General features: G+C 47.8%; 2 protein-coding genes across 2 annotated transcripts in view; one reads left to right on the top strand and one right to left on the bottom strand.

The window, feature by feature from the left end:
- Positions 1–23,545, bottom strand: part of VEPH1 (ventricular zone expressed PH domain containing 1) — a 187,999-nt gene that overhangs the window by 94,115 nt on the left and 70,339 nt on the right. The window contains exon 4 of the mRNA XM_078607698.1: positions 21,806–21,980. Within this exon, the coding sequence (XP_078463824.1) occupies positions 21,806–21,980 (175 nt within the window). The remainder of the gene's footprint in view (positions 1–21,805; positions 21,981–23,545) is intronic.
- PTX3 (pentraxin 3) lies at positions 1,078–19,977 on the top strand. Its single transcript, XM_078607696.1, has 5 exons — positions 1,078–1,402; positions 12,792–13,036; positions 14,680–14,920; positions 15,317–18,938; positions 18,980–19,977. Exons 1-4 carry the CDS (start codon positions 1,312–1,314, stop codon positions 15,952–15,954), a joined length of 1,215 nt encoding a protein of 404 aa, XP_078463822.1. The 5' UTR covers positions 1,078–1,311; the 3' UTR covers positions 15,955–18,938; positions 18,980–19,977.

Below are 23,545 nucleotides of genomic sequence, written 5' to 3' on the forward strand. Positions count from 1 at the left end.
AATTTGAATGATTAGTTTCATATCTAACAAAAAATTAAGCGGCACGCGCGGGTAAAATAACAGCACCAAAAAGGTGGAGGGGTGTTTTGTTTTTCGTTCTTATTGGATCCAGAACGGATCCCCTTAACTTGGTGTTCTCGATGTGGGAGTCAAGTTTAAGGGGGCGGTGTGTTCTTGATTACTCGCGCAACCCCTGATGACCCCTCTCCGAATTCCCCAGGCTCCTTGCTCGTGCTGTGCCATCATAATTAGCCACTCGGGTGCGCAGATATTCAGGAAACTGGAGGTAGATTACACAAGGTTGTTTCTCTCTCTCTCTTTCCCCTTTGCTTTTAAACCCTCCCCCGCAAAATCTACCGCAGAAACTCAGAAAGGCCCCGTGGTCCCACACGAACCAGCAGAGAAAGTGGGAGGGGGGGGGCGACCAATGCAACAGCACAATTCCCTACACGCCCCCCCCCCCACCACGACATTGCTTCCACCCACCCCTCTTACTCACCTGCCCCCTCTCCAAGCCAACACACAAAGACAGAGGTCCCCCCTCCGTGTAGCCTGTGCCGGACTGTCGGGGCAAGTGCTGTTAGCGAGTGGCACCTATGAAGGCTACCGGCACTGTGGCACACAAGGGGGTGGGTGGCCAGCACCACGCCCGACCGCCCTGTGTCTCCCTCGTGGTGATGTATACGCGCCGCAGCAGGTACTCATTTGAGGCTGAGTCGATCTAGGGGAGCAGGCCCAGGACCGGTTCAGACAATCGTCACTAGGTGTTGGCCGTGAGCGGGAATCAAACTGGGGTGGCCTGGTTCGTAGTGCAGCGCGCTAACCACTACACCCCCGCTCCCCATGCCCCCCCTCCGAAACCCCATCTCTTACTCACCAGCTCCCCGCCCCGCTCCAAGCCAACACATTCCCCCACCCACACACGAGCATCAGCCGTAACGCAATTCCCAGGACACCTTTGTTAAAAGGCTCCTGGCACGTGCCCCCCCCCCAATCCACCCTTCCCCGGTGGTATTCTCTCTCTCCCTCCCTCCCGCCGACCCCGCTTCGTCCGCAGGGGTTGAAAATCTCCGCGCTTCCGTCTCGTTGCTATTTAAGGGGTACCTCGGGCTGCATCGGGGCAAAACGCTGCGCAAAGCCTCCTCCTCCTCTTCATCCCTCCTCATTCCTACTCGTGTTTCTGTCGCGTTCAAAGCGACCCGCTCACTCTCTCTGTCTCTCTCACTCTCTGTCTCTCCCACTATCTCTCTCACTCTCTGTCTGTCTCGGTCAGAGTCTCACGCACGCACACGCGCGCACTTCGTTGCCAGGATGAAACCGTCGGCACTCGGCGCCGCGCTCACCTGCGCCTGCCTCTTGCTGTCGTCTGTCTGGGGCAATGCCATCAACTACGTCGACGAAGGTGCGTTCCTGCGTGCCCTCAAGCGGCGTTGTAACCGCACTGTCGGCTCAGGGGGTGGGGAGGGTGGGGGAGCCCCCCTTTAATATTTGATTTGTCTCGCACGCTCGCACCTAGACCATTACGATATCCGCGGCTCCTCTTGCCTCAATGCACGTCGTCGTTACGCTCGCCGTCTCGAACATTTAACGCTGTTAGGGGGCGCTCCGTATTTCACGAAACTCAGCCACTACTAAATGAAAGCAATTTTCATTTAAAAAAAAAGTTTCATTCAAACCGCCTTTTTAAATACGTTTTTGTTCTCTGACACTGTTGTTGAAAACATGGTGGTCATCAAGGGGGGTGGCGGGGGGGCAACTAGTAGCTTTGGCCAACAGGGGGGGGGGGCAGCAAGGCGCCCCCCACGCTAGTTCGACGACTGGCGCTCCCGGTTTGCTGTGTAATGTTACGCGACGGCTTCAGTAAGGCGCATGAGCAAGCAGACTGCTGCTGGTCAATCTGGGTCAGTCAACCCGTGGCACCTGGGTCGGGTTCCTTGACCGACCGACTTCAGACACTTTCACGTGGCCTCAAAGTGCACCTAGCATGGCACGAGCGCCGTGGTGACATCACCGCCACTCAGTGGTGAACGCCGGTTGTTGTTGTTGTACTGAATGGGAGGCGTATATCGGCAGATCTCCAAATATCAACAAATATGTGTTTAGTTCTTCGGCCAATTGGCTTTGCAGTCCGATGTTTATCGAGTAAGAATTTGTTTAAACGAGCTAAACTCTTCAACTTCTGTAGCTTACCGCGGCGATCATGAATAATGTAATTCATATTTATAACGGAAAAGGGCGATTTTTATTTGCGTGAAATTAGCTACTGTTTTGGGCAATGGCACTTATTGAAGTATTTAATTCAGTTTTAGCTTAGAGAACGCTGGTAAAATTCGTTATGCCAAAATCTGAGTCTGTAGGTAAATATTAACTTTCGGTTCAAAGCTGACAATTACATTTCTCAAATGAATCAATGAACGTATATTAACGTGTCACATCGAGTGCGTTCTTAACTTTTGCATTAGCAGAGCTGCGTAAGTTGGGTTAAGGAGCCAGTGGTGTATGCTGATCTATTTTTCAAGCCAGAGTTTCATACTTTGTGTACAGGCGAAGAGGGGAAGCTTTGACATTGTGGTTTAATCTTACATAGGTAAGCAGCAATTATTGGAGTGGGTTAAGAATGTCCTCCATAGCAGACAAGTCAGTTTTCCCCATAAAGCAACACAAACGTTAATGTCTGGTAGTGAATAGCACGTAATGAATGTTGGAAGGTTCCTACTGACTGCACTTGCACAATACATTCTACATTCCAAAAACACAGCGTAAGAAATAGATAAAAACATAACCCGCACTCTGCGATTGACTGGCTGGACACGTGTTTATTTTATTGAATACAAAGCACGAATTACTGAAGTTCAACAAAAGTGTCACTGCTGATTATTCTCCGCTGTTCTCAGTTCGCTACAATCCGTCAGCTGTTTCTTGACTGAATTACATAAACCAAACAGGCGCAGAGTATTCCAGCGAAAATATACGAGTCAATTATATTTGTTTTATTGAAGATGAATTACAAACAAAAGTGTGGCACAATTGGGAGTGATCGAGCTACTTTCAAAGTCTCTTCTAAGGCCGGTTATTCACGCACACTTTATTAAATTTCGAACGATCCCCCGCTCGATTTGATTGCATCGGTCTATACACGTCGCCGTTCTGACAATCTAATAGCGCGCCCTTTAATCGCAAGAGCTCTTTGTGCCCAAATTTGCGACCGCCAACGACGGTGGTGCACGCACGAAGCCCGCGTGCAAGGGGGAGTTGTGAGCCTCTCGGCATGCTTGACGAGCCACGCAACGAGGGGTGGGGGGAGAGAGGGCCCAACGCCCTGGAAAGAGTAGCCACTCCGCGCCCTTGCATTCCAGGAAAACACAGCAGGGAGCGCGCGAGCGCGCGCGCACACACCACACACGCGCGCGCACACACCACACGCACGCGCGCACACACCACACGCACGCGCGCGCACACACCACACGCACGCGCGCGCGCATGCACGTAGGCATATCGGGCGAGAGGTCGCCCCTACTATTGGGTCAACAACAAAAAAGCCCCAAAGGATTTTGGAAGTTTGTCCAAAAAACGCGTGTAGGAAAAGTGTCGCGGTGTCACGGAAGCATGTATGAACAGAGGGCCTGTGTTGTGGGATATGTGTATATTATAATGTGTGTGTAAGGATGTGACTTTATGACAGGTCTTCTATATAAGTGGTAGAGGTGTAACCCTGCGATTTCTCGCTCGTGCCCCTGCTGGTGGACGTTCCCTCCACTCGAGGGCGCTATAGAGAACCCCTTTTGAATCGTGAATTAAAGCTTTCGTGACTGCAGAAATTCATATTCTTTGGGTCTTTACGGTAAAGTCTTTACCGAAAGACACAAAGAACATGAAACCCTCGTGAAGGCTACTGGACCTGCTTCTTCCACGCTCTGATATACCTAAGCTTATTTATACAACAAAAGTTATGTTACACGCAAGACTAAAATGCACCCAATCTCGTCAAGAGATTGGAAGCTAAGCAGACTTGAGCCTGGCAAGTGCTGGAATTTGCCGACCAGAATTGGCCATGCGTTCACATAGCGACGTTACGTAAGGGTCTGCAGCAGTTCGTGCGGCAACATTGCATCGTTGTGCTGAACTTGTGTTCGAACGTCGCCACTCGCCGCTTTCGCCAAACCCCACTGACCAGTGCGTTGAAGTATGGTCAATTAACCCCCATGACGCACGTGGCATGGGTAGGCACTCATCCAATAGGGGGACTGACCAAAAAAAAACGCATACACGTACAATTATTTGTATTCATACAGTCAGCCAGCCAGTCGTTTGTTACAAAAGTTGTCTAGCCTCAGTCAAGGAATGGAGCCCTCAATGACTTAGCAGTGCATCTACAAAGAGGTCTCTGTAGGGTGCAATGCTTATAGTGTGTGTAAACCGTGCCAGCACATTCACACAGATCGTCTGTGTCTAATAATTGTTGTCATCCACCACTGTGGCAGGAGAGCAAATACTTGAGCCCAGGCAGGTGCCCCCATACATCCACAAACTTGGGCCATTTCCCACTGAATCAGGTGCCCTCTGTACTATAAAAGTGCTCCATACAACGCTTACGCCAATCAACCACGCTTACGCCAATCAACCACGAAACAGTCCCCCAGTAATCGTCGCCTCGGATCAAATCACGAGGAATGCACTCAGTCCTAACCGACAACATGTTGGGCACAACAGGTTGTTGTTGTTGTTGTAGGCTGCTGCGAGGCTACGTGGTGGACAGCAGATGGCAGGGCAGCAAAATGCATTGTTGTACTGTATTGTGCTTTCGTGTCTATGCTCCCCGACTTTTCTCACTCACACTGACCTCGACTGGCCCACGCAGCATGAGGAAGCCCTCGTCCAGCAACGGATCAGCAAAGGGCTGTGCGTGTAACATACATTATCAGAATGCCTATTGACTGGAGAGTCGTGTGGCCTGCAGGTGCGTTATCACCCCAGTAAACATGCAACTTTGGGCCAACGTTGGCATGTGGTTGGAACCCTTCGTGGGGCAGCGTTCAGTGGTGAGGACAACGTCTGCGTCATTTATCCTTCTTCAGTGATCAATTAAGCAGAGCTTATTAACGGACGCAAATGTGTATCTTGACATGTCACATCAACTTTGACGCATTTTGCCAATTCTGTACCGAATCACTTAAGAAAGCAGAGCTGGATCTAAATTGAATGTTAGAAAAAAGCCATCAATGCACATTAACGGGCCAGAAAAAATGTATTTACATGCATGCGGCCACTAAGAGGGCTTTGTTTCTCCCATCGCCTGTTACTGGACCTACGCACTAGAACCAACATTTGTCCGGAACATGCTGCTTGCGTACAATACGGGTGTATCTAGTTTTCATTCATGCCCATATGCTGGATATTCTTACGTTGGCTCAACGCCAAGTTACATAAAACACCCCAACACGGACTGCACTCATTCATCCTGCTAAGCCCTGGGGGGGGGGCGGGGGGGGGAAGCAGACATTTTCAGAAGCCTTACTTGAATTTAACAGCTTTTAAATAATTGTATGTAAAAATAAATTCGCAAAATATTAATTCACCCAAAAACAACCCAGTGAGAATTATAAATGAACAACATTTCCTCAGATGAATTTGCCCGCGTAGTAATTTACAGCCTGGCCACATGCGCCTTAATTGTATAGCATGTTTGATGCTTGTTAGTGCAAGATTAACAACTACGACCGTTTACACTGGGAGCTTACATTGGTGTGTTAATGCCAGCGCTGTGCATGAACTGACGCATTTAAAAATGCACAAGGGTAGCGCTTGCTGACAAGTGCTCGCCCTGTAGAAGATTATTCCTCGACGCTGCACATGTGTTACATGCTTTCACCGGATACATGCATGACGTCGTGTAGGGATTAAGGCCATAAAACGAACAGCGTACATTTTCCACACTGAAGCGTCATTACCGGTGCAGTCAAACTTGCAAGGGACTGACAGATTTATCTTGCTTAATACTCATTCTTATTTCATACTGGGGTTTTTACATAACCGATTTAGTCAGCACTCTTTTTAAATAAATGTCCTTTATATTCTTATGTTTTTTCGGTAAAGTCACGTAGGTAAAAAATTTATCAAAGTAAAATCAAATAAAAATAAAAATCACGACGTTTCGGAGGCAACACAAGCTTCCGTCTTCAGGTGGAACCGTTACAGCACGATAGCTGTATCAAGTGAGAGAAATTCCAAGAAAACAGTCCTTGTATATATACTGGTTGAGGGTGGGAGGAGCCAAGGTAGGCAGGCCCTGAATATTATTTTTGTGAGGTTCGGTGCGGCTGAAGCAAATGTCCTTTACTTAACCAACGTAAGAGGCAAGTGAGGATTTATATATATTTGTATGTATCCTGTTTAGAAGACAGAAACGCATCATAGCACGTGCAGTCATGCATTGGAACGGTTATTATTCACGTTTTTAAATTTAGAATTTGTCTGAAAGTAATTTTCTAATTCAGGAATTTTGGCCAAAAGCTGTATATGCACTTGCTCTTGTACGCTATTATCACGTGGTCTCTAAAATCCACTTGCACACCATATTTTGCAGCTTGAGTGCATGGGATATGAGTTGTACAAAATGCAGTTGGCATCTCAAGACGCTCTTGAGCAGGCTTTGGTCATTCCCTCCAGATACTCCCAGACAGCCGCTGAAGCCAGACTGTTGCCTCCTCGCACATTGCTCCACGGAACACTCCCGTGGGGGACACTCCATCCCGCGAGATAGCGCACTTCCCTTTAACACGTAGGCAATCGGGACCAATGTTATTAATAAGAAATCGATTTTTTTATGGGTTAGATCGCGTAAATATAAATGTGTCGTTAACCCCACCACCACCCGACACAGCCAATTAGTAAGGTTTGTCACGTGATACAAAACGTGCCAACTATGGCTGTCGCCTGATGAAGCTAGTTATAATTACTGGCGAAACGTCGTACTCAGATTGTAAATGTTGTGGCTTGGCTCTCCAACACACCGGTGTGCTGTACTAGTGTCGAATTGACGTGTTCTGTTTACGTGACAAACCTTACTAGTTGGCTGTGTCGGGTGGTGGCGGGTTTGACGACACATGTATATGTTTACACAATCTAACCCAAAAAAAACTCTTATTATGAATAACGCACTTCAGAGACCATAAGTCTCACTGAGTCTCCAGACTTTTCTTCTTGAGGAGAGTTCTGCGTTAGAACATTTCATGAGTAATTCCATCCATTAATGTTTCGTCGACAATTAGAGTCGCCCGCAAAGCCCCGCACATGCGAGCCAGTAACACTCCAAACACTGCACAGAGTGATAATTGGTTTTTTACCCTTCTATCTGGCAACAAAACTGACACTTTTTTTACAAGGAGTCATGTTTGCATAAACCACAATACCTGCAGTCATAATGCAAACAAAAAACACAACTCTGATAATGTGATCTGTCCTTGAAGTTGATTGGTCCACACCCGAGACAGCTTTCCTTAGAGCCTAGTCTCACATGGGTTGGACCAGATGACGCCAAAAGGTCCAACCCATGTGAGACTAGGCTCTGAGGAAAGCTGTCTCGGGTGTGGACCAATCAACTTCAAGGACAGGGCACATTATCAGAGTTATGTTTTTTGTTTGCATTATGACTGCAGGTATTGTGGTCTATGCAAACATGACTCCTTGTAAAAAAAGGTGTCAGTTTTTTTGCCAGATAGAAGGGTAAAACACCAATTATCTTTTTTTTTACTCGCAAATGAGGTTCCAATGGTGTAACTGCACATATTGATACAATAATCCACTGCTGCACTGCAAGGCAATAGCCGTTATGCGACCTAACGGCAATTGCCTTTCCATTGACGTGGTACTCGTTTCACGAATCCCAGAATAATTATGGGCTGAGTTAACCTCCATGACCTCCAGGGCTGGGACTTTAAACATTTGACTGTAGGTCGCATGATCTAACCACATTGCTACCGGTCCATATTTGAACCTTATGGTGGGACCCCGGGGTCCCGAATAAACGGAAGTCAAAATCGTAATGAGTTAATTTATGTTTTGGCGACTCCGTCCCACCGCGCACATAAACGCCGTGACCCACGTGGCGTGGATTGTTCTGTTGTCACGTCGTGTCCAAGCGCAGCAGCGAGGACGAATGCGCAGAAGAAACAAAACTTTGAAACGTTGACTAGCTTATGGGACCCCGAGGTCCCGCCATAAGGTTCAAATTTTGATTAAGTAGCTAATAATTCATTCATGCGTAATTTTCTTCTCACCTGTAATGACCTTCTTTTGTCAAGCAATAATTCATCCCACATAGCTGTGCAGTCACACAGTCTCAGTCTCACTTCCATGTGAAAACTAAAAATGTATATTTTCTCTTTTGTTTGGGGGGGGGGGCAGCACCTTTTGACAGCCATGATGTATCCCCTCTGAGTTACACGCAAAGTGCTTCTTGTGTGCTGAAACCCCAGTGCACGAGTGCACCTTAACACACCAAAAAAAAATAAGACAAAGTTCCCCCCAGTATTGCCTGAACAGACTGTTGGAGCAAGTGCCGTTAGTGAGCACCTATGAAGGCCGGAACAGCACACGAGGGGATGGGTGGACAGCACCACGCCCGGCCGCCTTTGTCTCCCTCGTGACAATGTTTCTACACATCAAACTGGGTCCTCAATTGAGGCTGAGTCGACCTCGCGGAGGCCCATGACCGGTTCTGATTTTCGTCGGTGTTGGCCGTGAGCGGGAACCGAACTCAGGTCGCCGGGTCCGCTACCCTACCGCTCCCCACTAACACACCACAGCACGGCATACAACTCGCTCACACTATCCGTTCGCTGGACCCTGTTTTCCCAGTATAATCCCGTGCATAAGCCACTTCAGTAACTTGCGCGATTATATAAAAAAGCATTACTATTGGAACCTCATTTGCCAGTAAAAAATATGATAATTGTTTTTTTACCCTTCTATCTGGCAACAAAACTGACACCTTTTTTACAAGGAGTCATGTTTGCATAGACCACAATACCTGCAGTCGTAATGCAAACAAAAAACATAACTCTGATAATGTATGCACTGTCCTTAACAGTGCATACATAACTCTGATAATGCATACATTATCAGAGTTATGTTTTTTGTTTGCATTATGACTGCAGGTATGCAAACATGACTCCTTGTAAAAAAAGGTGTCAGTTTTGTTGCCAGATAGAAGGGTAAAAAACCAATTATCAAGCATTACTATGTCAAATACCATCTGCTTACATTGAAATGCTTTCTCCTTCTAAGCCAAAACTGCCCTTATCGCAAGGTGGAGGCTGCTGAATTTATATATCCACCGAGCACATTGAAATTAATACCCATTGATGTACAAGCCCCCTTTGACGATCTACTGCTGAATGAAGAAGGCCTGCTCGTGCTGTGTTGGTCGTGCGTCGTGGTTTGACCATACTTCACCTTGCCGGACAATGTGGGGGGGGGGGGAGGCGGGAGTCAAAACTGGCACTGACATCACTCGCGGCTAATGTTTGCTATGGCGGGGTAAGTTAACGTCAGGCCGCCGGGTTCGTAATGCAATGCGCTAACCGCTGTGGCCACCGCTCCTCTCGCGTTGCAATAAGTGTAAATAACCCAAAAAAATCGTAACGGTTAAATGTAAATGTTCATTCGGTGAACCGTATCAAAATGCATACCCTCTATGAAATATACTGTGTAATCTTGTCACAAAGTAATTGATGTCACTAAATTAAATACCTATTGAGTACTTATTATATTATCTCAAACCGCAGCAACCATTTGATGGACTCTAGCCGCAAGCCATCCGTTTTCCATCCTTCAAATGATCTCTCTGGTTCTTGACATACATTTCACAGAGAATAAGTTTTTCCCCTTTTATCTGGCAACAAAACAGGTGTTAAGTTGTTAAAACACCAACCTGAAACCTTTTACAAGGAATCATGTCTGCATTAACCACAATACTTGTGGTCAGAATGCAAACAAAAACACACTGATAAAATATGCATTGTCTTTGAAACTGATTGCATTTTGGCCACAAGTATTGTGGTTAATGCAGAAATGATTCAATTTCGATTTAAAGCTTTCGTGACTGCAGGGATTCATCTTCTTGGTTCTTTCGGTAAAGTTACGTAGAATGGAAATAATAACATAAAATAAACATAATAAAATAATTCTCACGACGTTTCGGCCACAACGCAAGCAGCCGTCCTCAGGTGGAGAGCAGGTCTGTCGACAAGACAGAGTATTTTATTATTTCCATTCTACGTGACTTTACCGAAAGAACCAAGAAGACAGAAAGTATTCCTTGTAAAAGGCTTCAGTTTGGTGTTTTAACAACTTAACACCTGTTTTGTTGCCAGATAAAAGGGGAAAATCTTATTCTCATATTTTGGTACTGGCAAAGGAGGTCCCATGATGTAGATAAATTTCACATTCACCATATATACCGAGCGATCGGTATCCCCTCCCCCCAACACTTCCCCAAGTCGAGGTACGGCAACGTTACCGAGGTGTCAGCAGAAACCAAAATGCTCCGACCACGAATTATTGCGCGCGAACACATGCAGGCCAAATGTTTGGGAAAGATCTAAATGTTCCTTGTGGCTGCATTTTTGGCTCAAAGGGAATGATTCGCGATGCACTTCAGTTCACTGGGAGGGCCCCACACAGAGTCAAACCCGCGCCTTGTTCTTCATAGATGGACTATCCCTCCCCACTCCCAGAGCACGCAGAGTGCGAGACATGAACCACAAGGGCTATTTGTGAGCCCCCCCCCACCCCCACTTGGGGCGACAGTGCTGTTCGCTGAATTTAATAAAAACAAAAAAAAATGTCTAATCGTTTGGGGTTGCTGAATATTGGATGGAAAAGTGGTGGTTGTCCAAAGAGCCTCATCATCACCACCACCACCGCAGCCATGCTGAACAAGTAATCACGTGCTTCGTGAACAGATCTGACGTGTTCTCGGTGCTTGGTGCTGTTAGTGTCATTTTTATAATGTGCATTTTGCACACTACGTTATCGCGAGTGCTGTAACGTGGTTTCAGTGCATTTATCTGAGTTATCATATGATAGCAGAACAGGGAATTGCAGGGCTGCGCCTTTAACTCTGTTTTATACGAGTATAGCAAGGTGACTTGAATCTTGATTTGAAGCTTTCGTGACTGCAGGAATCCCCATACTCTTTGGTTCTTTCGGTAAAATCACGTAGGTAGAAAAATAAAACAAAATAAAAAGAATATATCACGACATTTCGATGGCACTGTCGCCCCAAATAATCCAGCAGTGAAACTGCTGAACCCGCGAGAGAGAGCTGGTTGAGCAGTTCCACTGCTGGATTATTTCTTCCACCCGAAGACGACCGCTTGTGTTGCGATCGAAACGTGGTGATGTATTATTTTTTATTTAGTTTTCTTTTTCTACCCACGTGACTTTACCGAAAGAACAAGCCATGCACCTGTTATTAAAAAAAACACACACAGTGCATGCATACTTATACTCGAATTACAATATGTATTATTCCGCAGCTCTGTTTAGCACGGTTGGCTCCGTAAGGTGCGAAAGAAGTTCTACACACATACAACTATTAGAGTTAGCTCGGCGGGTGGTGCAGTGGGCAAAGAGCCCATCATTGGATCATGGCCTTATCTTAAATCCTCGTTCGGGGTCGAGTCTGGCTTTGCTAATGAGACAGAGTTGTTCGATATATTTAAGTCTGTCTTTGAAAACTCACCTCTTTAAATTGGCCTTTACTCCCATCTAGTTCGAGCCGTTTACCCTCGTTCTGTTGATTTTCCGCTTTCCATACATGGCGCGTTTGGCTCTGCAGAATGTAGATTACAATTATTATTGTGATCGCATTAGAGTTGCTTCAATAAGTTACCACATTTTGACACTTCAAAAGCGTTTTTTTTTATTGAGGATGATCCATGCCATCAATGCACATAGGCACCGCTCAAACCCCATTTGCGATGAGTACCTTTTAATACTTTGGGCGTAGCCACTGGCAGTTGTGCTGTGAATAGTAGACTGCTCCCCACCATAAGAATGTGGAATTCCACCACTGGTTCAGGACCATCAACAAAAATGAGTATCGCCCAAAAGTAATTTTTAAAAATTAGACCACCTTGACATACACTTATGGTTAGCACATATTTACACTCTCGTTCTTCTAATGATTAAACTCGAGCCTTAAAAGTCTCCCTTGTTTTTTGTTAATGAGCTGCACGGTGATAACTTCACTCCTGTTTAGAGCAGTACAGGCCGGGTTGCAGGTGCATCATAGCCAGGCAAAATGTGTTTGCGAACTTCAGTCTCTGTCCTTGACCTCATTCCGTTCCTCTCTTAAAGCTCACATATTCTCTATCGCCCATTCTCTTCCTCTTCCCTCCCCTCGTTCCTCCACGACTTCCTGTCCCTCCCCGACCCTTTCGTGATCCCTGAGTACTCGCGATGCTGTCACTCATTGCTAAATCCTTGCACGCTTCTGTCATCGCAATCGCTATTTTGTCAACGTTTCACTTTAATCAGGTCAGGCGCCGTGAGTGAATGGCGCTGGATAAATATAAAATAAGATAGGACGGTGTGGGGAGCAGGAGTGTAGTGTTTCACATCTAGCACTACGAACCCGCTCGCCTGAGTTCAATTCCCGCTCAGGGCCAACATCTGAACCGGCCTCACCGCCCCCTTGACGCTGCGCGCTGCTGTAACAACCCTTGCGTGTCGGCAGTCCGAGCGAGGCTACACGGGGAACCTTTGTCTTTGCGTGCGAACTTCAGGCTGCGAGTGCGCGGCCAAGCCGTCCCCCTCGCTCGTGCGCTGGGACAAGCTCTTCATCATGCTGGAGAAGTCTCAGAAGAGGGAGGCCATGATGCTTGAGGCTATGGAGAACATGATCCGCAGCGAGATGCAGAACGTGCAGGCGGTGATGGAGGAGTCCAAGCACGAAACGGCGCAGCGTCTCGACAGGACCCTGAGAGACGCCTCGCGCGAGTTCCTGAGCCACATCGACATCAAGTTGCAGGTATTGCAACGTGCGCGTGTGGGGGGGGGGGGCTGTCGTGGGGAGCAGTGGTGCAGCAGTTAGCGCGCTCGCGCTACAAACCCGGTTGCCCCAGTTCAGTGGCAAACGGTAACATTCCGTGCTCAGCTATATTTCGACGATAGTTTTTGTAATCAAGCACATCCTAGGCATCACGTAAAGTAAACATCACGTTCACGTGACAGCCACCTGCAGGCCAAAGATGATTGCCTGTAATGCAGTACAGCAAGTAGGTTGTGAGCCTGGCTACTCTGGGTCTACCTCCCTGTTGTAAAGAAAAATACGGGAAATGACCAAACTGGACCCTCCCGAAAAAGTCTTAGAGTTCCGATGAGGCTTTCCGAGGTAAATATAGAATGCTATTATAGTTATTATTTAAATCGGTGACCAGGCTGAGACTCGACAAGAACCTAATCTCAGGCGGCTGCGTGGGACTTGGACCTGGGTATTTGGTGCCGTTTTGCTTTGTAATACGACCCGGGCACTAGGAAACCACAGCATCACAGCTAGCCCGCGTGTATTGCATTTCCAGTCAATGTTAGTTAAACACAAGGCGTACTTATGTGGTTAAGCGGTGGGTAATTTCCACCACGGAATTCTGAGCCAGCTCCTGCATTCGAGTAACCGTGTCGGCCACAGGAATTTTAAAAGGCTTGCCGTGTGCGTTGGGTTTTCCACTCTCAGCTCATTGACTCATTAATTTACTTTATAATATACTCAAGTCAACAAAGCCGACGTGTGTCACCTCGCAACCGAGCAGTGGGGGCGGTACTCATCTCCTTCTGAGAGAGGGATTGACCCCAGTCGTGGAAATGTGAAATTCCTACTCCTACTGGCTCAGGACTTGTTCAAATAAGAACCAATTAGTGAGATGCAACAGACGCACCAGCCTAACGAGGCCTCATGCTTTATCAACTTTGGAGAGACAATGGGCTGATTCAACCTCGGGGAAAAATTTTGAACCCATGGAATTTCTGCCACAGCATCAGATAACTAAATATGTTGCCTTTCGTTAATCAGCCTCTGGTGGCTGGAACCTGCAATGTTCTGGGCTCTGTTCTCAATCACGTTGAGCATAAGAGAAGCCAGAGGTCTTTCCACTGTGGGGAGAGCCCACGACAGCCAGGTCTCGGGCCCTGCTTGAATCTTACAACGACAGCCTCCTGCATTGGCAGCCGCGGTTGTATGCAAGTTGAACTTGTTTTGCACCGTACGCGGCCGATCGTGCTAATCAGAGGTGCGGGAGAAGGACAACAAACTAAACACTAAAAGCAGTTTTAGTTGGTGTGGAGCAGCCACAAACGTCACGTAATCGAGGGAGAGAGTGAGCCGCCCCATTCCGTTCCTGACGAAGCTCCCCAGCGTGTGGGAGCAAAACGTCGGACTCCGCCGCGCCCGAACGACGGCACGCAGTGTAACCCGAGAGCGCCGCATCGGAGAGCCGCGCGGCGCCAACCGCACAAAATCCCACGCCAATTATTCCCGAGTTGAAACCGCAAACCGAAACGTACCGCCCGCACACGATCACCAGGAACGGGGGGGGGGGGTGTGGACGTGAATGGTTCCGACGTGCCCCCCCCCTCCCCCACCACCCCGGGGCCTAACGTTTGTCTCCAACTTGACAGAGCGAGACGAACGGCAAGTTTGACAAGATCGAGCGCCTGCTGGGCAAGCTGGTGACCGACGTACAGGCCATCTCCCTGGAGCTGCTGCGCATCACGCAGGAGTCTTCCACCGAGAGCCCCGCCGCCCACGACCCGCCGCGGGTCCCTCCGCCCAGCCACGTCGCCCAGACGCTCGGCGTCAACAACCTCGCGCTGTCCGAAGAGCGGGTGATGTGGAGCCTGGCGCTCTTTCCTCCTCCAGGTGAGCGCGCCCGCCCCAAACCCCCCCTCCACCCACCCCACCCGTGCGACAGGTGCCTCCGTCCTGCTCGCGACCAGGCGAGGAAATCCGCCAAAACCGCGTTGGTCTTCTGTCGAGGGTGGCCGGCGGGCAGGGCCACGGCGGGCATTGTGTATTGTTTGTCGGTTCGATAGCCGCGGTGGCACCTCTCTGCGAGGCTGTGTCACTGCCGCGAAGCTGGGTTCGAACCGATTTGATCGCCACGTCCCTTCGTATCCGTAGACGCCCACGTCTCCGTCGCACGAAATCAACGAACCTTTCCCCCCGCCGCACAGCTCCATCGCGCGGACGGGGCCACCCTAACGGCGAGGCGCTTCTCCCCAACCGTCCGTCGCGACGTTGTGCGTGCGCGAGCAGGCTGCTTCATGACGCTGCACTTCCCCATGCGCTCGCGCACCATCGCCGTGGGCGTGGACCCCGGGGTGCGCGCGGAGCTGCGTGCCGTCACCCTCTGCCTGTGGGCGCGCCCCTCGGAGCCCCTCTCCAAGACGGTGCTGGCGAGCTACGGCGACAAGAGCTCCCCGCGCCTCCTGCAGCTCTACCTGAGCGGCGACCGCGCCGTCTTCTCCGTGGCGGGCGACGACGCGGCGGAGGGGGGCGGCCGCGCCGAGGCGGCCGGCGCGGCCAACCGCGACGCGTGGGCGCACTACTGCGGCGCCTGGGAGTCCGAGTCAGGTGACCTCACGCTGTGGGTGAACGGGCAGCTGACGGCGCACAACGGCGCGCCCGTCGCGCGGGGCTTCGTCGTGCCGCCGGGCGGCGTCCTGCAGCTGGGCCAGGAGAAGAACGGCTGCTGCGCGGGCGGCGGCTTCGACCCCGAGCTGGCGTTCGCAGGCGCCCTCGCCGGCTTCAACGTGTGGGACCACGTGCTCCCGTCGGAGGAGATCGCCAAGCTCGCCGGGGGTCGGGGCGGCTGCCGGGCGCAGGGCAACGTGGTGGCGTGGGGCGTCTCGGAGCTGCACCCCGTGGGCGGCGCAGTCTTCAACCTCTACTGAGGGCGGGCGCGGGCCGGAGGGCGGTGCCGTGGTGGAGAGATCCGCGGGCCCGCGACGCGTTTTGTCGTTTTCTCGTTCGTCTGTCTGTGAGATGGCAAGGAATTGTCGTCGTCGTCACCCCCCCCCCCACCCCCCTTATTCGCCTGTAAGTTAATAAATGAATAAATGTTGCCCAATGTCGCCGGTTGCTCTGCCGGAGAAGTTGCGGATGTTGAAGCAATTGTCTTGTTGAAAAAAAAAGGGATATTGTCAAAATGATGAGGCCGAGTGGCTTGGATGGGTGTCGGGTGGAGGGGGCGGAGTGCGTACTGCCCGTTTAGGAGACACAGAGGCAGCGCTGCTAAGTACCTGGGTTTGAATCCGGCCACCCGCCTGTGATTAAATGAAATTCATATATGCAACGAGCCAATAAGCAATGGACTGTTAAAGCAAACAAACTAAAACACGCAATTGTTCAAAGTTCGTTTTTTGTTTTACTTAATTAACAAATGCTATCCCTCGCAGAGTAATGTCTTTCTTAGTTTGAGTGTCAAATATGAAACAATGTTCACAGGGCGTGAAGCAGCGCCAGGCGGTGTGATGAGAGAGGCCTGTCGAGGTGACTGCAGAAGTAGTAGTTCTGCGAGGGCAACTTCTGGGGGCCCGTTCCCTGAACAATGTGACGCTCTCTTGAGCAAACGAAGTCCAGAAGGAAGTGTCTTTGTCTGGTGATGATTATGATGACGCCAATGTAGGAGTTGTAATCATTATAATTTGGAGGAAGCAAATGTTAAAGAATAAATAAGTATCCCTTTCATATTGTTTATTCCAGGTTTTGGCAGTTAATAGTGTCACTTTTTTTCAGATTTATGTAATGGATTAGTTAAATATTATTTTCGAGGGAATATTTATATATATATAACTAATGTTGACCTTGCTTTTACTTCAAGCACATGGCAAATATATATTCAACAGCAAAAAATAACAAAAGAATAACGACACGGAGGCTTTTGGGTCCGTAATAGATTTGTTTTCGGGTCAGATCGCCGCGCGAGTACAATGTGTGTCGTACACCCTCCTCCACCCGACAGCATGACTGGTGCCGCTGAAGCAGTAATACATCGGCACATTTGTTCACGTGGCAACTTTAGTTTACCCTTTTCCGTTCCTAGACGTCCGCAAGTTGCAGTACGGGTGTCCCGTTCACCTCTGAATCTCGGAACGCGCAAGCGGCTCAACGTTAATTTTATTTCGAGAGGCGTAGCGCCGTTGTTGTTAAAGACGCTGAATTCACCGCAGAGAACTGCAGCGACACGCCGGCACTCTGCGATAGCTGGCGCCAAACTGTGCCACACACCCTCGCGGGAGCCTCGGTACCAATACAGTTATTTAGTTTTTCTTCCGGTTTCGTTTTGATGACGTACACACGTTTGAATGGAGGTGGTTTACAACACACATTTAACTCATGCAATCTGACCCAAAAAAGAATACATTTGGAATCTAATTATACAGATGTTTATGAATTATAAAGCAGACCTAAAAATTACTATTATGTGGGGGTTTTGTGGAAATGTTTCTCATCCTAAAACAAACCCCTTTAAAAATAAGTCCATATTTCCTGTCTTAATATTTTGTATCCAATATTTTTTTTATCTCTTTCGTTTTAAATTGAAATATTCGCTCAACTTCTTTCGAAATATAATACGGTACTTTTACCAACCTCCCTTTTGCTGTAATTAATAAATAAAAAATGGATGCAAAGGAGACTTTGGATTTTACGTCTATACATTGTAAGTGTATATTTTCAACGGTAACAAATTGTAGAGGCCATGATGTCATAAATAAGGTTTTGCAATGGAAAGGGGACATCTATATGCATGACTACATGACTTGTTTCTATAAACTAGGAATTTTACTTCGAAGTAATATGATTAAAGCCACAGGTGTGTACATGAGAGATGGCTGAAAAATATATATTTTATGAAAAGAGTTGTACTTTGTATCTTTAACGAAAATCCAGAAGCCCAATTTGACAGATAATGAATGTCTGGAACAAAGTATATGACTGTTCGTTAAAGCAATTTATTTGTAAAATGTTTCTTTTATAATTTAGATTGATATATGCTTTAACAGCCAAAAGTATGTTTGTAAACTGAAAAAACAGCAATTAGCAGAAACATTTCCAAAGTAATATATAACCGTAATGAGCTAAATTTAGACGGCCATGGCATCGGCATTTAATGCACTGAAAGCAAACTTCTTTACTATTCTTATAACTTCTATTTTATCTTTCTGACTTTATGTAATTTTAATTAGAAGAAAGGGACGTGAAAATATATTTTTGTTCAATTAAAAGAAGCATTGTAAGACTAAAAAACGCTGCCTCCTATCGCCATGGTGTTATTTCTAGAGGGAAGGCCTCGCCTGATTAATTACGGCTGAACACACACGTTGATTATTTTTCAAGGGAACCGCAAGCATTCATTTAAGCCCATGAAGTTATGTAATTCACTAACACTTACATTGAAATTCTGAGAATAGAATGAGCACCTCACGGTGTGTTCGATTCAAACACCAATTATATATGTAAAACAATCAAGACACCCAGAGAGACCATTAGCAAACGTTCTCATTTTTACTTTCGATACCTATGTGACTATAGCAAGAAGAAATGTTTTAGGCCTTCATACAGGCACATAAATGTCTACTTTAAAAATACTACTTTTTGAGTCCACTTCTTAGGAGAATGCCAATGCTTCAATCATGTCCTACAGATTGCTAGCTAATGCATGAACACGTTATCGAAGACAGCGGTGAGCATTGCATAGGTTCAGCCAGCTTATCGAACTCAACGTCAAGTAAACATTTCCATCGGGGTGATATTAGACACGGTGCTGACTTAGCAATCACATACCAAGTACACTCCTGAATGCCGACATATCACCAGACGAGCTACGAAGACAAAAACTGCCTCTTTCTAACTTACATTGGCTGTTGGTGAGCACGTGCTGTTGATGAGCACGTATTAAGGGGGTGATGTGGCCAGTAACCACAGCCGGGCCACCTTGGTCTCCCCAGTGATGTTTATTTTTTTTTGCCAGGTACTCACGATAATAAAGTGGACACCTAAATGCAGGCACACGAGCATGAATGGCACACATGCACACACTCAAATGTGCATGCCCACGAAAGCATTCAACTGCATGAGTACGTACGCGGTTCACGTGTGAAGCAAGTCCCACTTATCGGTCCTGCCTACTCTACTTAGCACCTCTGAATAGCACGGGTGGCTACGTACGGTGCAAAAGAAATTAAACGTACGAACAACATACATTAGCAACAGTCCCACACATTGGTGACAGTGCCGCTCATTACGGTATCGACAACATAGCAGTCTTTGTTCGTCTAACTTAACCCGATATAAATGCAAAATGTATGACAATATAAACAATTATGTTTTTTAAAAAGACTATATTTTAAAGCAGAAAGTGTTAAAGCGGACATTTTCGACACTCGTGAGTTATAATTCCTGAGAGAGAAGTTATTCTTGTATATTTTTCTTTTCCGCGTACATTTTTTTTCAACTCGATGTTGATCCCTTCCGCGATGTAGCGTGTTCATACAAGTGATGCTGTGTTAGGGGTGAATGCAACAATCGTTCGGTATGGTGTCTGTAATACACGTGTCACCTACAATCATACCTCTGCTCAGCTGCTTGCTTCGCCTGAATACATTGCTTTCGTACAGAGGCTAAGGTGCGTTACGTTTAAACAATTATAAAATATGTAGACATCTTTCTAAGTGGTATTCAATTGCAAAAGCCCACTCCGTGCTTTGCAAGTATTTACTGTTTTTAAACTTAACATTTTATGGTTGTTGTTGTTCATCGTTGGGAGGATACGAGTTACAATTGTTAGTCGTACATGGTGATTTCTTTTAGTCACCGAGGTATAGACCTCTTTGGAATGTATTGTTTAAGGAAATGTCCGTTCCTAATACACACTCTGTGTCCCATAGCTTTATTAAATTAAGTAGAATAAATCACCCGTTTGTGTGTGTGTGTGTGTGTTATATGTGTGTGCTCATGTGCACCGCGCAAACGACGAAAATGAAATTGCTGAAGCAACACGTCTTTGTGAATGGATGGCCATGAATAGATGCCATATACACAAAATCCAATTATCCGTCTTTGCTTTATAGTCACGGATATTCCCTTCTTCAGCAGCATCATCCTCATAATTGCTTATTAGGCCTAGAGTAAAACATCCTTACAAATCCAAGTGTCTCAGCTAGCATGAAGCTCAGGCATCAAAATTATACTGGTAGGAACCTCCTGGTTCCACCAGCCCACAGGGGATTATTGTGTCCGTCCGTCGTGCATCCAAAAATGGGAGGGGTGGGGCTGGGTGGAGAGGGGAGGGTGGGGAGGGGCTGGGTGGGGAGGGGAGGGGCTGGGTGGGGAGGGTGGGGAGGGGCTGGGTGCGGAATACACCACGCCGCTGTTGACCCTGGCCATTGACCGAGCAACCCAACGTTCCGACCAGCTCCCTCCGCAGGAATGTTTTCACGATCGGAAGGACCGTGTCTGCTCAATTCCGTGTGCAACTCCAAATGGTTTGAGCAAAATGCTGTAGAAGTGTGTAAATTAATACTTGATTCACCCGACAGACAAGTCTAACACCCAAAAAAAGAGATAAGTAAATGCGTATAGATGGCAGATATACAGATATAGGGGTGGAGCGGTGGTGCAGTGGTTTGCACGCTCGCACAATGAGTCCAAAAATCACACCTTACTTCCCAGCCACGCCTAACGCTCGTGTCGAGTGATATGTTACTGATCCATATTTCATGGCCGGTGAGGTACACTGATTGTAAGATGTTCCCTATTTTTAGGCACATTTGTATGTTTATTAAATGCAATTATCAAATTTATTCCATCATTTAGATTTTGATCCTGGTCCCACATGTTTGCTCCCTCCCACTGCCCCCCCCCCCATCAGCCCACACTGACCAACGTGGTGAGGTTTGGTCAAAACAAGCAAAAACAGCATGGAGAGGCCTTTATCCAACAGCGGCTTAACAGAGGGTTGTAAGTCATGGCTGATTGTTTAAAGTCAAGAAAATAGCCGAACACTTGGGAATAGGGAATTCCACTGCTGGCTCATGGATGATGTAATGCCGCAGTGGTCAGCACACTGGCCTTGCAATGCAGAGGTAACCCGGTGGATCTCCCTCCCAGCAAGGTAGTTGAACCAATGGTGCAAGTTTCTAAAACACCCCACGCCTCCTCCGTCCATCCGATGGTATAAATACGATCGACCACGATTAGTCGATCAACATGACCAATGTTATGGGGTGTAGATTGTGTACTCCCACATTTGCCAAGACATCTGGCCATCATGGCAGAGTAAGGCCAAGGTGATCTAGAGAGCCCTACTGAAATACAGACTTTTCCGGCAACAGTGTCGTACGCAAGCAATTGCAGGGGCTGTGTCTTTACCTCGCTGCTGTCTCAGCTCAGGGGGACCTGGCGACGTTTGAAACTAAAAACTGTTTAAACTATAAATGAGCTCTAGAGCTCTTTTTCAGAAGCGACCTGGCCACAAATGATAGCGCAACGAAGTGGCTTATCACGTGGAAATGTATAACAGCCAAATACTCTAAACGCACGTTGATTAGAAATGTGGAGGGGAAAAAACCGGAGGACCCGGAGAAAAAAAAAATCCGCACGACCACGAGGTGAGTGAGAGAGAGAGAGACACGCAAACTCCGAAATATAACAGCAGGCGTCAGGGTCGGGTTCGAACCCACGGCCTCCTTGCACACCGGGGCGAGGTTGGTCAACGTCCCCCTGGCCACCGTGGTGCGGTACCTGCGATGACGCTGTCAGCCACCGCCTCCACGTGCTGGCCCAGGAGGGGGGCCTGCCCCATGGCGGCCAGGGCGATCACGCTGGACATGCTCCTCGTAACCTCCGCGTCGCCCCTCCACAGAAACCTCACCGCCACCGGCACGGCCACGCGCATCATGGCCGCCCGTCCGTAGTTCTACGCGCGAGATATCGGGACGGAGAAAAGGCAAACGTGTAAACGAGCGGCAAAGGGGGGAGAGGGTTTGCCGTGAAACGTGAGTTTGGCCATGTGTGTAAATACGTGCATGTTGAACTCCTTTCGCACCGTATGTAGCCAACCGTGCCAATCGAAGGTGCGTGGGCGAAGGAGGGAAGGACAACAAACTAAACTTAAAAGAGCAGTTCCAAAGAAATGAGGTTTTCAGGACACACGTTCGTTGACTGAAAACGACGCGAAGCTACGTTGTTTCTGAGCGTAAAGGGGCCCTTGCAATGACAGACGTGACTTGAGTGCGCTAACACTGTAACCACGGCGTTCCCCTCAAGTACCCGATTAGTGTGGCTTAAGATGCGTACAGCGATGGATATATGTCATCCTCATGAACATCAAGATGGTTGCGGTGGTAGATACATATGGGAGTGGTAGGCCGCGTGTGGCCACGGAATAAGAAATAAAGTCGTTGGGCATATCTACACCCCCCCCTCACTCCTTCCGCAACAAAGTCTGCTTTTGTGTAAGACGGCTGGGTGGGTGAGAGAGTGGCAGAGCATGTCACTCACTGTGGATAGGTAATACCTCAAATTCAACCCATCATCCTTCTTAGTCATATATAATTCACATTCATACCACTTTACAATGGCTGTTGACCTAGGGACAGGCTGTTCCCAGGAATGTGGAATTTCCACAGCTGGCGAAGGGCCACCGGTACAGATGAGCGCAACACATTGCTCATTTGAGCATGAGGTCAGATTCTGACATTAAAATTCTGTGGTGCATTTACTAAGTCCATCCCTCAGCTCCCAGCTTCAGATGGCCACTCCAAATTGCTGCCACCAAATGAGTTGATGAGCGTATCTGAAAATGCTGCACATCAGAGATTGGACATTTAGTGTGGGATAGGGGGGGGGCAATCAGGAATGAACATGACCGAGAGTAAGCCTGCTATGGAGATGGAGTCATAAAATACGCCCATGTTCGAGATCTAGGTGACTCGTCGCATTGCAAAACCGTGAGAGATAGGGGTGGCTTGGGGAGCCCTTCATCCAGCTGTGGATAGATGATGGCCATTAATGATGAAGCAGGAAAGGGCGATGGAGAGACCTGCATATGGGGTAATTACTCAGAGGTAAGGTCAGGATTTATACCGCAGTGCTATAAAAATGGGTCAGGTTCAGAGTGGAGAAAGATGTTAGTCGCATGCAAAGGAAACAAAATGGCGCTCATGGTGACTTTTATTTATTACCAGGTCAGAGCCCACAGAGACCAGAAGTCTCATATTCAAGGGGAGAACTGGAGAAAAACAGAGGAAGGTCTTAACTCATGAACTTGGCCAGGCAGAGGAAGCGAACAACGCACGTGGCCACAGTGAGGGGTTGCAGATAGTGCAAGCAGAAATACTCAAGCTGCCGCCAAAATTTCTCTCGGTGCCGTTATGCAACACGTGAGCTGGTTTTGTTATACCCGCAGTCGGCACTGCAGTATGCACGTGTATAGCATACGATTGTAATAATCATATAATTTATAACGTGCGCAACGTTGCG

Source organism: Lampetra planeri, chromosome 28, assembly GCF_965212315.1.
Source record: "Lampetra planeri chromosome 28, kcLamPlan1.2.h2, whole genome shotgun sequence".
NCBI classification, from domain to species: Eukaryota; Metazoa; Chordata; class Hyperoartia; order Petromyzontiformes; family Petromyzontidae; genus Lampetra; species Lampetra planeri.

Bases quoted from the DNA above. Each gene is read 5' to 3' on its own strand.
- PTX3 (XM_078607696.1), top strand. From the start codon at position 1,312: ATGAAACCGTCGGCACTCGGCGCCGCGCTCACCTGCGCCTGCCTCTTG. The intron at 1,403-12,791 runs GTGCGTTCCTGC...TGCGAACTTCAG, and splicing joins CATCAACTACGTCGACGAAG to GCTGCGAGTGCGCGGCCAAG. The intron at 14,921-15,316 runs GTGAGCGCGCCC...GTGCGCGAGCAG, and splicing joins GGCGCTCTTTCCTCCTCCAG to GCTGCTTCATGACGCTGCAC.